Source organism: Ptiloglossa arizonensis, chromosome 2 (genome assembly GCF_051014685.1).
Source record: "Ptiloglossa arizonensis isolate GNS036 chromosome 2, iyPtiAriz1_principal, whole genome shotgun sequence".
NCBI lineage: Eukaryota > Metazoa > Arthropoda > Insecta > Hymenoptera > Colletidae > Ptiloglossa > Ptiloglossa arizonensis.
Window position 1 is genome coordinate 16,624,455 of NC_135049.1, and position 16,516 is coordinate 16,640,970.

At 36.5% G+C, this 16,516-nt stretch overlaps 1 protein-coding gene across 3 annotated transcripts in view; it reads left to right on the forward strand.

Moving 5' to 3' along the window:
- Positions 1–16,516, forward strand: part of Wake (ankyrin repeat and fibronectin type III domain containing protein wide awake) — a 211,141-nt gene that overhangs the window by 107,326 nt on the left and 87,299 nt on the right. For 2 of the 3 annotated variants that reach the window (XM_076327809.1, XM_076327811.1), the window contains exons 3-5: positions 11,908–12,056; positions 12,998–13,123; positions 14,654–14,840. In XM_076327809.1, the coding sequence (XP_076183924.1) occupies positions 11,908–12,056; positions 12,998–13,123; positions 14,654–14,840 (462 nt within the window). The remainder of the gene's footprint in view (positions 1–11,907; positions 12,057–12,997; positions 13,124–14,653; positions 14,841–16,516) is intronic. The other variant, XM_076327810.1, reaches the window with a different exon arrangement.

The window sequence follows — 16,516 nt, forward strand, 5'->3', positions numbered from 1 at the left end:
AAGTTAAAAACAATGTCGTACAATTTACCTTTCGAGCAATTTAAAAATCAGGGTAATTGCTTGTTTGCCAAAATTTCATATTCATTGTATAATATAAGAATCTTTGCAAGCCTTATACCTTAATGACGTTTCTAAAGTATCATATTGTATATTAAACAAAAAATATAAAATCGACTTTCACTTCCATCAAGAACGTTAAAGTCCTATTTCTATGAATCACGTTATCAAATACATAGTTCTTTGCTTAAAAAATTTCCTAAACAATTTTCTCCTTTACGTTTAGCTTTCACTGATTTCCATTCCCATCAAGAACGTTAAAGTCCACATTTCTATGAACCACGTTATCAAATATATAGTTGTTCACTTAAAAAGATTTCCTAAACAATTTTCTCCTTGACGTTTAGCTTTCACTGACTTCCATTCCCATCAAGAACGTTAAAGTCCACATTTCTATGGACCACGTTATCAAATATATAGTTGTTCACTTAAAAAGATTTCCTAGAAAATTTCCCAAGTTTCTCTCGAACTCTCAGCTCTTATTACAGTTGTAACGTTTCTCCAAAGACAATTCGTGGAAAGATCGTCACCCTGTAGAATAGACGCCCACAGGTGTCATCGTCTACCGCAGTTTCGGCGTCGCGGCGTCACTCGACGGTGACATTCCAGACAGTGTTCCTCTTGATTCGACACCAGCAACCCTCCGGCAGCCAGACCGACCGGGCGGAGCCGCACTCGAGAAATTCCTGAAATTAGATCAAGCCCACCCTAACGAGGAAGTAATGAACGAAGTGAAACTTCAGAGCACTATGGCCACGCTTTGACGAGAAAGATTCCTCGAAGGATTCTATTCAGGGAAAAAAGATTGAATTGCTGGTGCCATTCCGTTGTAAGAAGCGACGCGGTATATAGTTTTATCATTTCACGCTGAAACTCCTATTTGAAATTCTTTAATACTTCCCTGGCACTCTTTAATAATTCTTAACACTCTCGTGTAAACGACTTTCATCCGAGGCATTGAATTCTTTTCGAACGAAGTACTCGTTTATTTCCACGGGTATCGTTCCGTGCTGGTGGATATCAATTAAAATATAATATTTCATTGAACGCAGTTGCAAATTGTTTTCAAATTAACGTAATTGGTGGATCTCGGGTGTTTTTTTTTCTTTTAATAAATGGAAAAGAAAAAGTTTCGTTGTTTTAGCCTTTGGTGGGGTCTACTTTTATTGTTCGAAGGAAAAGAAATATTATTTCTTTCTTTCGCCTTCTAAACAGTTTTTAATATGTTTCGACTCAGGATGTTCTTTTATCTTGTCAGTGATATTTCGAATATTTGTCACTTTGAACATTCTTATACACCGGTGACGATTAAAGTTGCGAGCAAAATACTCCTAGTGAAATTTCCCAGTGATTAAACACGACAGTATTGTCTCGAAATTGTTGGATCGATCTTCTTTCACAGTTTTATACGAAACGACATCTCGTCTCGACGAGTAAAGATCGCAGGTTTGTCGTATTTTCGTCGTCACGGTTTCTTCCTCGATAAACTTTAGCCTTGTTAATCCACGTGCCATTAGTTCAGACCATCCCTCTTTCTAATTACCTCGAATTAAAGAGACTTTATTGCCCGTGTAATTAATAGAAATTACCTACTACCCCATCAGCTTTTCCAAAGATATTTCTTCGTTCGTGTTTACCATTTTTAGAAATTAATAGCTCGTAGTTGCGTTAGGACCGAGTCGCGTTTTGATACATTTACATATGAAATTGATACTGTTGTATCAATTAAAAGATTCAGGATAAATGCTTATGAAAAGGTAAAAACCAATTAGCGACAACGATATTCCAAACGAGAGTACTCGTGTGTCTTATTATGTTTATACGTTTGGTTTTAGGTCTTCTTCGGAAATTGATATTAGTCGATAGAGAAAATTTAGAAAAACATTAATCGAGGACACGTTTCCATCTACATCACACTTTATCAGTAGACAATAACAATTTATTTCAATACCTGTACAATACATCGACACAACGATGATATAATTATATCGATCGTATCGTCGGTGCGAATATGTTGTTAATATCGGGCACAGTGAAAACTGAAGAGACTCGAATTCTTTCGTTTCTTTCTCAGCTTCCAGTGTCACGTGTCGTTCCGTAGAAATTGTTGGCGTGTAAATTTTCACTCTACGGGGAAGACGATCCGGCTCGTATTACATCGTACTTGAGGTTTCCCTGACGAGAAAAATTTCCGTTCAACGTGTTCCATTCAAACCTCGTCATAGACAGAACGGATCACCCTGAATGAAAGATTTGATTTGTACAGTTTCGTTCTGGAGTTCTGCTCGACGTGTCGAACCCACGTTTCGAGCTCAAACGCTTACGTTGGAATATCGGATGGATTTATGGCTACCTTTCTCGACCAGAATTCTCATTCGATTGTCGAAGGTGGAATGGGTGGATGCCCAACCAGTGCAGAAAGACGAAAATTTTATTCCCTCGAAACAATAGGGCGGTTCTTTAATATGGCTACAGATTCCCTATCGGTTTTATTTCAACGTCTCGAACACGTGTGAGGTTTCGATAAGTAATAATCAAAGGTGCCACTAAACGTTTTACGTAACGTTAATAATGATACTGATACGTTTTCATTGAACCAGAATTGTACACGCTATAAAGAAAGGCACATTCGAAATCTAGTATAATTAAATAATTGATTAGACTTGCTGGAATAATTCTCACACACATATTTTTTATTTTTCTATATATATGGATTTTCCTTTTTCAGATTTTTTGTCAGAAAATTTTAGAGACAACGAAACCATTATTTGGTGGATAGTTGCGTTGTTTTCTGATATTTACAAACACGCTTCTTTATTTTTGCATTATCGGTCGATTGCATTTTCTCACGTTCGACAGTCTCGCGACGAAGAATCTTCGACTACTTTAAATTAAATTAATTTGCACACTCTCTCGAGCGATTATCGTCGACAAATTTGAAAAATAGATTCATTTGTAAATACATTTAATTCGACAATACAAATGTCGGTTGTGTAACCTTTAAAAATTTCCCCGTCGAGAATCTACGAATGGAAAATCGACGCGTCGAAAGATTAAAAAAAAACAATATATGAATCAATTACTAATTTCTCCCGGAACGTATTAAATCTACGAAAACAATTGATCGTTCTCTCTTCTGTAAACAATATTCCCAAGTCATTGGCAACCAGACAAAGCGACGAAATATCGGAAGACAAGTGTTTGTTCGATACCGTGGATAGAAAAGCGAATAAAAAGATTTGCACGTTCCTTTGACTAATTAACTCGAGAGGCATCCTCGAGCCGCGTGTGCCAGAAAATTCATGTCTTTTTCTGTTATCTGGTGTAATTAACGCGAATTTTGTAGTCTAATTGCGTCATTAGTAGTACGTTATTCGTGCAACCCGCGCGACATTTTAATGAGAAGAGGCGGCAAACAACCGCTTCGCTGGCTTTTGTAAGTCCTCTTCGAGCCAGCGCTCGCGGGTCTTGGTGAAAATTTATTTCCACCAGTGGGAAAAAGTGCTTTCCAGCCAGAGCCGAGACACCATCCCGCGTCACCGTGACGATCATCGAATCTGATCATCGTCCAACGCGTTCATTCCCATCGGTTCGTGTATCGTAAGTTAATTGCGATCACTTGCGTCCCATTGATTTCGAATTTTCAATTTACGACGATTGTGACACACGAAATCGAGCCAGCCACTATTCCCAGTACGCGTCGCGAAATAATTTCCACCTGGGACGTGGGAAACGTGTCACGACTATCTCTGATTTTTCCGCCCGTGAAAATTCATAATTCCATTTTCATTAAATTCTACCGGCTCGCTCGTGAATATTTTTCCAGCTCCCGCGGGTATAGTTGGTGTCGTTGAAACGGACAGAAGCTTTAAACTAAACTTTAAAGGGGGATGTGCGAACGTTAGGAACATTGTGTCCGATCGTTGCTTGCCGTTTCTACTTGAATTTGTTATTTCTAAACATTAACGGTGGTGTCGTATTGTTTCTTTTCTGTTCGTGTCACTGTCTTCCAATTGATTATATTCGAATATTGGCCGTTGCACACCGTCGACACGATTTTTTACTGTACGGTTAAAGAAATTAATCTCCGAGCCATTTCCACGTTCGAGGAAATAAATCTGGATAGAAATCATGAATATCGAACAGGTTGGAGAAATAAGTACCGCTAGAAATCAAACAAATCGAGTTACATCGTTCTTCGTTATTGAAAAATCGATATTTCGGTCGTTTAGGAATCTTCCCAAATATTGGCACTCGGCGTGTTCAAATTGATCACCGTGTGTTTAAAAATCCAAACACGAGTAGAAACCGTGGCCAATGGTCAGACACGCAATCAGGTTTCGTTCGATCGTACCTAAAGAATTTTCAAACTTTTCAAAAACGAAGACAATTCGTTTATTATTTTTTCACAAAGAGTTTTTACCCTTAATTAAATTTTCTATAGTGCATTTTGCGGATCGAACACTCGTTTGAATTTTCTCCGGAGTGGAAGTTCGAGTTTTGCTGAAAATCGAATCTTAATTACGCGAGTACGAAACTGTTGACAGTCGCGTTGACAGTCGTGTACACGCATATACGAGCGCGTTGAAAAGAACGTTCGTTTCTTAAATGGTGTATTTTTTTAATCGTCGAAATGTGATCGAGACGTTTTAAAGCGTGTCTCGCCGTGAAAGAATGTTCCTTTGAAATTTCTCTCGATTACAATACTTGTCCTTCCTTGTAAGTGGCAAAGTAAAAACAAACCTTGTTAAAGGATTAAATGTTGCCGCGGGGCCTCGTTAAAGGAATATCGAGCTTGCTCGACGACCGTGGCGATTAACAGACAGACCGTTCTTAGCAATTTCAGGATCCTTTGCCAGCTCGTGCACTCGATACGATGTACCTTCGTTCAAGAAAAATCCCCTCGGTCGGGTATAATGACGATTTACGTCAGTCTTTGGTACTCGTTGTCCAGTTTTCCACGACAGATTTAAAACGAGAATATTCAAAGTGGAACAATAGGAAATTGAATCGAAACGCGTTGATGCGCAAGACCGCTCGAACAAATGAATGTGAAACTAAATACGGCGGTGTGTACACGGCTCTTTTGCTTTTTCGATTCTTTTTACACATTCTCGACGTTTATTGTTTCAATTCGGCTGGATTTCGGGGCTGGTACGCTCCGAAGAAAGAAACGAGCTCGGTGAAAACGATTTTGAGAATTGCGAGAAGAACGATGTTAAGGATTACGAGAGAAAGAAAGAAAATTTTTCTTTGATATTTTCGTTGTCGTATAACGCGAATCGATGACATTAAATGTTTCTCGAAACGTCAACGTGGTGGAAACGATTTTAAAATATTTTACTTTAAATTCTTTTCGCTTTTCACTTGAAGTATATTTCAATTACTCCTTTGATCCTGTTAAGTTACATCGATGTATTATTTTCTTTCGATTGATATTCGTCTAATGAAGAAAATCCAACATCAGAGTTGGAACGATTGATAAATATTCATTAACTGTGCGTATTTGAATCGAGATTTAGAAAAAAAGGGGGAGGATGAAATTACGATCGAGCGAAATTAATTTCAAGCTTTTTAATTTACGAGAGTTTTAATTTTTATTCAATGCGTGTAAAATGTACCGAGCAATTTAACGAAATCGTCGTGTTTCGAGTAATAAAGATTTGTTACACGTTTCGCTTCGATTGTAACACGAGTTAAATCAATCACTCGTAATACAAGTTCCTCCAGTTGTTGGTCGATAAATTGCAATGCCAGAGAAATACTTTGTTTAACGTTTCAAGTCGAAGAATGCTTGCGACTAAAGATGGACAGTATTTCATTTAAATAATAGATGACTAATAAAAGCATAATTATTTATTTGCAATTGATTTATTCAGTTGACCGTTACTCGTGCAAGCTTTTACAGCGTGTACAATTCCGATTGCAATTTTTATCGAATAAATGACGCACCAAAAGTTGTTCATCTTTATCCATAATTTAAGATTGTAATTTATACAAGTATTTTGCCCATATCTGCTTGCAATTATATCGGAATGGTTTAATTCGATCAAATGAAAACACACATTTCAGAGTTGTGATTATAGGGAAACCAGAGCAGCACCACCACTAAACAGTAACACACCCAACCCTTAATCTGCACTGTTTTTGAATCATATGGAACTCTGAATGCACGGTACTCAAATTTCTTGGTACTCAATTTGCACAGAATCAGCATTAATTAACGCGCGGTAATGAATTTCTATGTACTTTTTGCACGATAATTGAATTATACAATACCCAAATTACAAGAAACACGAAATTATATTTTCTAGTTCTTTTCGTACTACTAATGAGAATTCCAAAAAATATTATTACATATTATTGCACAAAGGAACAATCTTTATTCCCCTTTCGTGTAACATGCAAATAAGTTTCTTTTAGAGCTACTACGTAACTTTCAATTACGTAAATACCCAAATTACAAGATACACGAAATTACATTTTCTAATTCTTTTCGTACTACTAATGAGAATTCCAAAAAATATTATTACATATTATTGCACAAAGGAACAATCTTTATTCCCCTTTCGTGTAATATGTAAATAAGTTTCTTTTAGAGCCACTACGTAACTTTCAATTACGTAAATACCCAAATTACAAGATACACGAAATTACATTTTCTAGTTCTTTTCGTACTACTAATGAGAATTCAAAAAAATATTATTACATGTTATTGCATAATAAACAGTCTTTATTCTCCTTTCGTGTAATATGTAAATAAGTTTGTTTTAGAGCCACTACGTAACTTTCAATTACGTAAATACCCAAATTACAAGATACACGAAATTACATTTTCTAGTTCTTTTCGTACTACTAATGAGAATTCAAAAAAATATTATTACATGTTATTGCATAATAAACAGTCTTTATTCTCCTTTCGTGTAATATGTAAATAAGTTTGTTTTAGAGCCACTACGTAACTTTCAATTACGTAAATACCCAAATTACAAGATACACGAAATTACATTTTCTAGTTCTTTTCGTACTACTAATGAGAATTCAAAAAAATATTATTACATATTACTGCACAAAGGAACAATCTTTATTCTCCTTTCGTGTAATATGTAAATAAGTTTCTTTTAGAGCCACTACGTAAATTTCGATTACGTAAACGTCGATCTCGATTTACGCGATTTTCGATCATACCGATATCTTTGCGGAAGCAATCTAGCGTGTATATCAAGGGTTAGGTGTATTCTCAAATAGAATATCTCGCTCCGTTGCTACAGAAAGCGACGAAATATAATAGACTATGGGGTCAAAGCAGTGTCCGAAGGTAGAATTTTTATATACATTCCGAGGGAGAATTTTTTCTTAAGAAAGCAGATCTTCTTTTGTAGACTCCGCGTATAACGCTTTCACATTCTGTCTGAATTCGTTTATAATGTTCTCGTTTATCATAAACACGTCATATATTATTCATATATTCTTTCTCAAACTGGCTACCGCGTAAATAATGGATATGGGAAAGCATTCGTGGAAGACAGCGAATAAGATTAATATTTTTTAATCAAAATTAACCCGATTGCAGCAAACTAGTTTTGTACCAATTAAAACAAGCTCGAACGTTATATTTCTGAATTAACTAACGATAGATCAATCAAAATGATACTGGTGGCACTAAAAATAGTTCTTTTCTTAGTTTCGCAGGAATTTGTGCAATATATATTTATAACACCTTGCCATGAAAGATTAAATTAATAACAGAGCTCTTCCGGAACATTGTTTCCCAATAGATGCTTTATATACACCGCTGCTTCAAAAATATAGTAATATTTTTAAACTCACATATACTTTTGTCACAAATAATTATGTATATTAGTATATTATTAACTCCTTAAAAATAATAATTACATTCGTACCCTTTTATCAATCGTACATACAAACATCAATCGAGTACTTCTGAATATTTATTTCAATACCTATTTTTTTCCAAATAGTTATTCCATGTAACTCTTCTTTTTCCTATTTATCTACGGAACACATATACTTTTATAATATAAATATATTACAATGTTTATACGTTTTGAGATTCTCGTGCTTGTACGATACGTTTAAATTCTGAAGATGCCCAGAGCACAGGATCAAAATTATTCATAGATTCGTAACAATAGACAATCGCTCGAATAATACCTGTTTATTCTGTTCTTTACATCGTTGTTTAAAAGTTCGAAACGCGATTATACGATGAATCGTGATCTCGGTGCTCTCAGAACTAACTCCAACCATCGAAAACACATTCCTTTGAGAGAATCCAAGAGCTTTCGAGAAGCGTCGGTGAAGTTCGAAAGACCAGGCTTCGTGAGACGAATTTTCCATCCCTTGAACAATTCCAAGTTAACCACGAGTGTCACGTATCCGTACACTATTCGATCAATTCTTCCGTGAAACAGATGATCGTCGTACCGGGTGCAATTTTAATTCTCCAGCAAGATTTTCGAATCGATACAACCCACAAAATGTTCGTAGGTCTTCTTTAAAATGTTTTTCAAACGACCAAGTGTTAGGTCTATACGTTATTTATTTATTAATTATCTATACGTTATATAGACATGTTACAGCCTATAGTTTATACGTATATACGTTTGTATGTTACAGTTGTCTGAACAGACAGCTATAACATAGTTACATCTATCTATTCGCCAGTTTTCAAAGAAACCGTACGTTTCTTCGATCGTTTTCGTTTTCGCGGAATCATCAGAGCCAAGGAAGAGTATACCGTACGTTTCTCTTTCACGTCAATTTCCCATGTTCGCGGAAGCGACATTTTAGTCGATACGTTTCCTTAGCTCGTTTCTTAGATGGATCTTCCATTCGTTTCGCAAACTGTTCAATTTCTTCGCGGAATGTTTTTTATACAAGTCGCAACAAAATAGCGGTGGTAACGGACAGGGAATGTTTCTACGCGAAAATATCCATCGAAAACGCGAGATAACATTTTTTCATAGCGAACCTCGGTTTTGAGAAAATTGAATTTGAACATTTCTTGGGACACGCGTACTTTTGATTCTTGCTGAACGCTTCTGATTTATCTTCTTTACTTCTACTGACGTTGACTTCTGTTAATTTTCACAGTTCTTTTACTTGTTCTAATTAATTAGAACGTGGTAGCGTACAGATAACTTTGTGTCACCGGTAATGTTTACTAAAACAATAAAAAGAAGAAGTAATACAGTCAGTCGTGTTGGCCGTGTCGTGTTCAATTGCACAACGTCGAAAGAAAAATTTCAAACGTGTTGTTTGGAAAGAGAAACAATCACAAAGCAGATAGCAAAATGTCGGGACGATATTACAAATCGTAAAAATGTAAAAAAAAAAGCGTGCTAAGCTGGATTGAAATAAAATTGATAAATTTATAGAAAAGTACTCGTTCACTTCCATACCGAAGAATTGTTAAATTCTTCTCGAAAAGAGAAGAAAAATTTTCATTCTTTTCGATTCATTTTTACACTATCAATCTTTATTGATCGATCACGATTTTTGTCCCACGATAAATCTAGGTATTCTTCTCTGCTATTGTCTGTCCGTGTTGATCATCGTCGCTACTGGTATTTAATAGATCGAGCAACCATTGTACGAATGTTTACGAACATCGGCGCAAGTAGAACGAGTGAGCGATGATCAGACACGCCGGCCAAGTCGTATCGAATTATGCGCATACCCCAAGAATGTTCAAACTCGATTATCTCGAGCACGATGACAGATTTTCGATTCATTTTCGCACGATGAATCACCTCCGTTTAGATTGTACAGTGAATTTCACCGTATAATTTATTCGCGATTTAACGCGTATTTTTATATCTAATTGCTCTCCGAGCCATCGTGAAAAAATGAATATTTCATACGACAGTTGATTTCCACGGTTGGAAAGATGAATTATGCGAACGAGCTTACACGTGCTACGGATTTTGCGTAAGTCTTCTGGTTTCCCAATGTGAAGAAACTTGAAAGGAGAGGAAAGGTTCCTTACGAACGAAATGCGTCGTTTCATTGAAAATTTATACAAAGGGTTGATCTCCGCAAAGTCGATAAGTAACTTCTTTGAAAGGAACGATCATTTTCAGGCACAGTTTGTTTCCGTAAATGTGTGAATAAAATATTCCAAGGGTAACCTCTGGTCGAAAGAACAGGCTTTAAAACACATAAAGGGGTGTTCTTTCAATGCTCGCGAAAATTGTATTGGAGATGGAACCGTTCTTCTCTTGTTGCCCAGTTTTTAGGGCGGCTTTTATTTATAATACCTGCGAGAGCTCGTCCCTAAAGCGAGGGAATATCAGTGAGGAACCATGTGTTTTTCAAGAGAAACAGCTCGTTCGTCGAAGCTCTGCTTGTGCATACGAATTCGTTTCTTACCTAGAGGGAAAAAAGAAACTAATTTAATGTCGTTTGTCCAGATTAAACGTTTGTAGTATTTTTAAGAAAAAATATGGTACTGTTTTGGAGGGAAAAAAAAATACGAAAGCATCGTGATTGGAAGTTGTTTTATTTTAGGGAAAAAAAATATTGGGCACATCGGTTTCAATTTTTGTTTATACATTTGTTTACGTTGCAACAAACCACGGGAATTTGTTCGCGTATAAACGATCGATCTTGTTGAAGTTATACATCGATTTTACACATGACGTGTAAAATAAATTTGTTTTCGCAAGAATGACAGAGGGACATTCGTTCTGTGGATTAACCATTTTCAGTCCGTGAAATCATTCGTGCTCGAGATATTACATCGACGAGTTTGAAAAATATTGTTTGAAAAAACGACTCCAAAGTTTCATTTATCATTTCAAAGTGTACGAAAACAATTTCAAATTGTGTAACTTTGTCGATGTTTCGAATTTTATTACGACGTTTTACGATTCTTGTTCTGGAAATTTTACGAAAATGCAATCTAATCGTTCTTTTTACCTCGAAACTAAACGGATGTTCTCGGTGGAACTACGTCCAGTGAAAAAGGACGAAGAATTCTGGTTTTTCTACACACCGATGTCTTTTGCTTCTTTACACACCGCTGTAATTATTGGAGGAAGATAAAAGGAAGTCGTTGCTTTGCTCAGGAGACAGAGTGCTCGAAGAGTAGATGAATTTCCTGCTAGGTAGACAGGATCCCGTATTCCCGATCTCGTGACAGTGGTTCGTTCGTTCGAAGGGTCACCTAGGGTCGTTGTCACTGATCTTTCTTCTCCAGACAGTTTATGACAGGGAATATTCTCTATAAATTCTAATATCTTCGCAATAGTACCGCAAACAAAAATTTAAATAATAGAGGAAAATTGAAATTCATACAATAAGGGAAATTAATAATCTAACGAATAAAGACACAGACGAAAATGTAAAAAAGGAAAATATTTTTTGATTATTTAAACTGATGCTTGTAGGTGTTCATATAACGTACTTATCCTCATTGCTTATGTTTACGTTACGCGAGTATAATTCGAGGTAAAAATTATCACCGACCCCGTCTTCAAACGAACCATTACTTGCAATATTGTCACCTGAAAATGGAAATTATCGAACTTTTTATAATTTTGTTCTTCGAGAAACGAACAATCGCATATTACACTTCGATCTTCGTATTTAATTGTAGCATTCGGAAGAGAAGAATTTATTTTTTGAAAATATATACAATATTAATACAAATAATAAGGAATATATTTTATACAAATGTAAACAGTCGTATATTTGATTGACGTATGGATTATATTTGAGAAGTAATTTAGTATCTCATAGTCCTGCGAGTGACTAAACGTTGAATGTTTACCGATGAATATTAAAGGAGCTATATTTATAAATTTTCAATGCTTCTTGTTTCAGTATCCCCGTAGTAGAATGCAAGTCAGAACCAAGATCAACACGAGGTCCTGGTGGACGTCCTGCACCCCTTTTACGTTCCAGGACTCTACCAGCTATAGTTGCACCTGGTTTGAGTATCCTTCAGGCACAGATCGATGCTCGCTACAATGGTGAGTTAATTAATTTATTCCTTCAGCTTTTCAATTCTTCGGCGATTTTTTACGATAATACTTCTAAATCTTTTAAAATACTTCTAACGTTACTCCTCGTAACTAACCTTTAAGTAATAAGGTGGTATACTTGTTACGTAAGCGATGAAGTTAATTCTCGATCAAGAAAATACGATGTACTAGACGACGTGTACGATCGTGGTCTTGTTAATGAATAATATTACCAACGAGGAACAAATTCGATTACGATCATTCGGATAGAACGGTTCGAAATAATGTATAAATTGAAGTAAATAGTTTCTAAACTTTGGAACAAAAGGATACTATTGACAGTCATTTTTCATGATCTACATACTTGATCAAAAATAGAGAAGTTTTGAAATGTAACCATGGGGAACGATGGTTAGCTCCAGTATTTTTTTTTTTAATATTCATTGTTCGTAAAACATTCTGAAGTACAGTAAATAAATCTTAAATAAGAATAAATTTCATATGACCAAGTTGAATGAATCTCTACTTTCCCTGATGAAAAAATTTAAGAACATTTTATTCGTTGCACAATTAAAGCACAATTTTTTGTGCTTTACGATCTCCTTTTATTTCTCAAAATATGTATAGCGTAAATATTTTAATCAATATATTTATGAATCGTCACATATTATGTATCCTCTCCGATTAAAATAATATTAAGATGAAGTGTCGAAAAATATTATTGAGAAATATCATATATATTATTTAAAATATTCGTCTCTGTTCGTTTAAAGGGATTCGGTTGTACGTACTCGAGGTAAACAGTCGAAACAGAACGTAATGGAGCAATGCTCGATAAATGTGATCGATTAAAAAAAAAAAAAAAAACGAAAACCCTTTTCGTCGAATCCAATTATTTATTTCGTATATAACGCTGTTTCTAATACATGATATTCTCTGGATGGTTACAGTAGCATCAACGGGTTTATCCGTTCCATCCCCCGCAGAGAGTGCAGCTTCCGGAAAACGTGGGAGTACAACTTCCCATTGCCCCAAGCTGCTCACACCGAGGATATCTTTTACGGATGACACGCTAGGTAAGATATCGGAGGTTTTATCCGGTAAGTCGACGAATCGACTCGAGATCTTATCCTCGAGACTATGCTCGTTGTATAAACGCGGATCTTCCTCGTTAAATATCCGATCCAGGAAAGAAAACGACACGGGGAATATTGTGAAACGATGGAAAGCTAAGAAAAGTTTACCCTTTCGAAGACTCGGCACCGAACAGGATTAGATTTCATCTGCCAGGATTTTTCTATACATACTTTATTTAAAAAGACCGATACTCGTTTCACCTTTCAATTTTTGAGCGATTTTTTTAAATTCGTTAGAAAATTACGCACAGGAGCCACTGAAATACCTAAACGTCTTGTTTGGATAGAGTAACAGCTTGGACGTCTCGATTAATTTTACAAGTTTTGCATATTTCTCGACGGAATAATAATTTTCCACGAGATCGATTTTTTCCAAGATCGTGTAATTCGATCGAAACGTTGTATCCCCTTTCAAACTGGAACTATACGTCGAATATTATTCAAACCCGGATATTTTCAAAAGTCTACGAAGTCTTGAAAGTATGAAGTATCAAATATTTGAATTTTTCGATAGTTGAGGTAGTGTTTAATATTTCTTCTTTTATCGTGGACTCTTGTATCTTTTTTACGATGTTTGCTTTAATATGTCTGGAGATTCACTATATATACAGTACACCGTGTACACAGTGCAATTTCCCATGGATTCCTATTGGATCAGATATTTTTATCTGTAACTTTTCTGAGATTCATAGCTAAGCAAAAATTACTCTCCACTGTGCGTATTCTCCTCAAATCAAAGATTGGTCTTTCTTTCTCTCTACGATACATGTAAAACATTACTAAACTGCACAGATAATTTCAAGATTCAAGACTAGTCAATGCTCGAACCGATTCTAATAATAAGTTACTCGATAAATTTTGTCGTTCGATAAGAAAGGAAGCCATTAGGTTCGTCGTTTCATTTTTCTAAAAACGGTACCACTGTTTGACGAACATCTGTAAAGTTTCATATAGATCTCGTTCGTATATTTACAGTTCTTTAAAGTCGAAGTGTCGTAGTATTCTTTTACAATGAAAAAAAACGACAAAACTTACCGTACCTTTCAACAACCTAGTACGTTGAATCGGCAGAGAAATTGCATCGCAAATCTTCGATCACGATTAAGTAGCTCTTCCATAGAAAATATACTTAATTAGTATTTTTTTTCATTCACAATGTATAAAACGACAATAAGTTTCGTCGTTCGATAAGAAACTGAGCTATTAGTTTCTTTTCGAATCATTTTTCTAAAAACGCTACCACTGTTTCTTTTCCCCCATTCACAACGTAAAAAACGACAATACTTATCAAACAACCTGCTGTTAAGATCGTCGAGTGGTTCGGGAATTTCCGAAGCAGTGATTCCGATGAGCTGTCTACAGGCCACGTGGCTATTGGATCACGGAATCGAACGTTTATCCTCGGAGTCTCCATTTTCGAGTTTGTTTTTTTTCCCCCTCGGATTTATTTTGTCTTGGTTTTCTTTCAAGAACGTCGCGTCTCGGACTCCGGGCCTGCAAGCAGAGAATCCTCGAAGGAACACTCGACGAGAAGCGGCAGACTGAGTACCTCCAGCATCGGCAGTTCTCAACCTTTGACCAGACTAGCGAGGCTCTTGAACCAGAGGCCGAGCTTCACTCCGAGCGATGAAATTCCACGAAGGCTCTCCTGGGAGAGGTATGTCACGGAATCGGTGACCGTCAGTCTCTTAACACGTTGCGGTTCGGTACCGGAGAACCGACTCGCGTTGCGGTTCCTACGTAATCAACCGATAACACCTAATTGACGGGTGTATTTTCCGAACAATGTGGCACTTTAATCAGGGACGAGTATTCATCGAATGCCCAATGGCTGATAGAAGCAGTCCATTACCCAAAAACGAGCCAACAACGCCGATAGACGACGAGTCCAAGGTACCGGATCGTACGCGTTTCCAAGTAGTTATTAAAAATTGATCACGTGATCGTTTCATCGGATATCGCATTTTCAATTCAAAGGAAACAATAACGGCTCGTTCGAAAACACACTCGAAGGGAACTGGTTATCCAGTTCATTCGAACGCGTAAGAAATTAATGAGAGACCAACAATGGAGGAACAATTGTCTTTCAACGAAGACGATAACAGGCTGGGTCGTTTATCGTGGGAATTCTTGCTTCGAAGTTATCCTCTTTGAGACTCGAGGGTCGTTTTATTAATTGAGAGGTTTCACTGGTGTAGTATTACAATTGATAAAAAAGAAAGACATTAAACGATGTATGGGTATTGATGTATTCATTGGTTCTTGGATAAGCTTCGGTGCATTACTATGGTTTGTCGTAGTTACTGCAGTTGAAATAAAGTGGATCGAACAGTGTTTCGATCTTTAAATGATCTCCAAAACATTCTTGCGTTCACCAAAAGCTGATCGTTCGAATAAAGCACTCGATGGACCGATTCTTGTTTAGCATGGAGATTACCACGTTGTGTGTACACGTGAGACGTTAATGTTTCGATTACTCGGTTCACATTTTTAAATACGTGACATTGAAATACGTGTAATACTATCCAAAAGGCCAATGGATGTTTGGAAGTGTGACCTCTGCGGAAACGTTTGGTCGAAATAAAGGAATTGGGCTAAAAGTACTATAAATTACGAAAAAACTTGGAACGATGCCGAGGGAAACTTTTACGAAGTACGCTTGGCAGACAACGTGTTAATAATTAAAAAAAATACACCAGCTACGCGCTATTAACGTCAAACCCGAACAAAGTTACAAAGTTTTATACAACGATATAACCAATCTATACACCAGTTTCGATACTTAAAATTAGACAGATTTTTCCAAGATTATTTTACTCGTTCATTTCCAAGAATCGAACCATATTTTTCTTGACAAAAACCGAGATAAACGAACTATACAACGGACGAGTACTGCAACAACGAAAAATGTTTTCACACCGTCTCATTTCCTCTCGAAAACCGTGCAGAATTTATCGTAAAAGCATCCCTGTAGGTACAATGATCCGAAAGATAACATCAAAGGGTTGACTCTTTAAAGGGTAGTTCCGAGCCATAAACTTGAGTTACCGTCTCTAAGAAAACATACGCGCCCCTTATTTTCGAGTGCACCACAAACCTCTGCAATGTTTCGTAAAACTCGCGGAAAGAGGATGCTCCGTTCCTTGTTAGATCTTTTGACGTATCTGCTCGGGATCGTCCACCAACAGTGAGTACGGTCGTTACTTGGACGAATTGAAAGATCTTCGAAAATTTCCGGCGCCACCTTCCGCTAAAAATTGACATTATCCGTCGACAGAGAAGAAATACGCAACGTTGTCGACGATCGATGGGCATTATTTTAAAATCCGTACA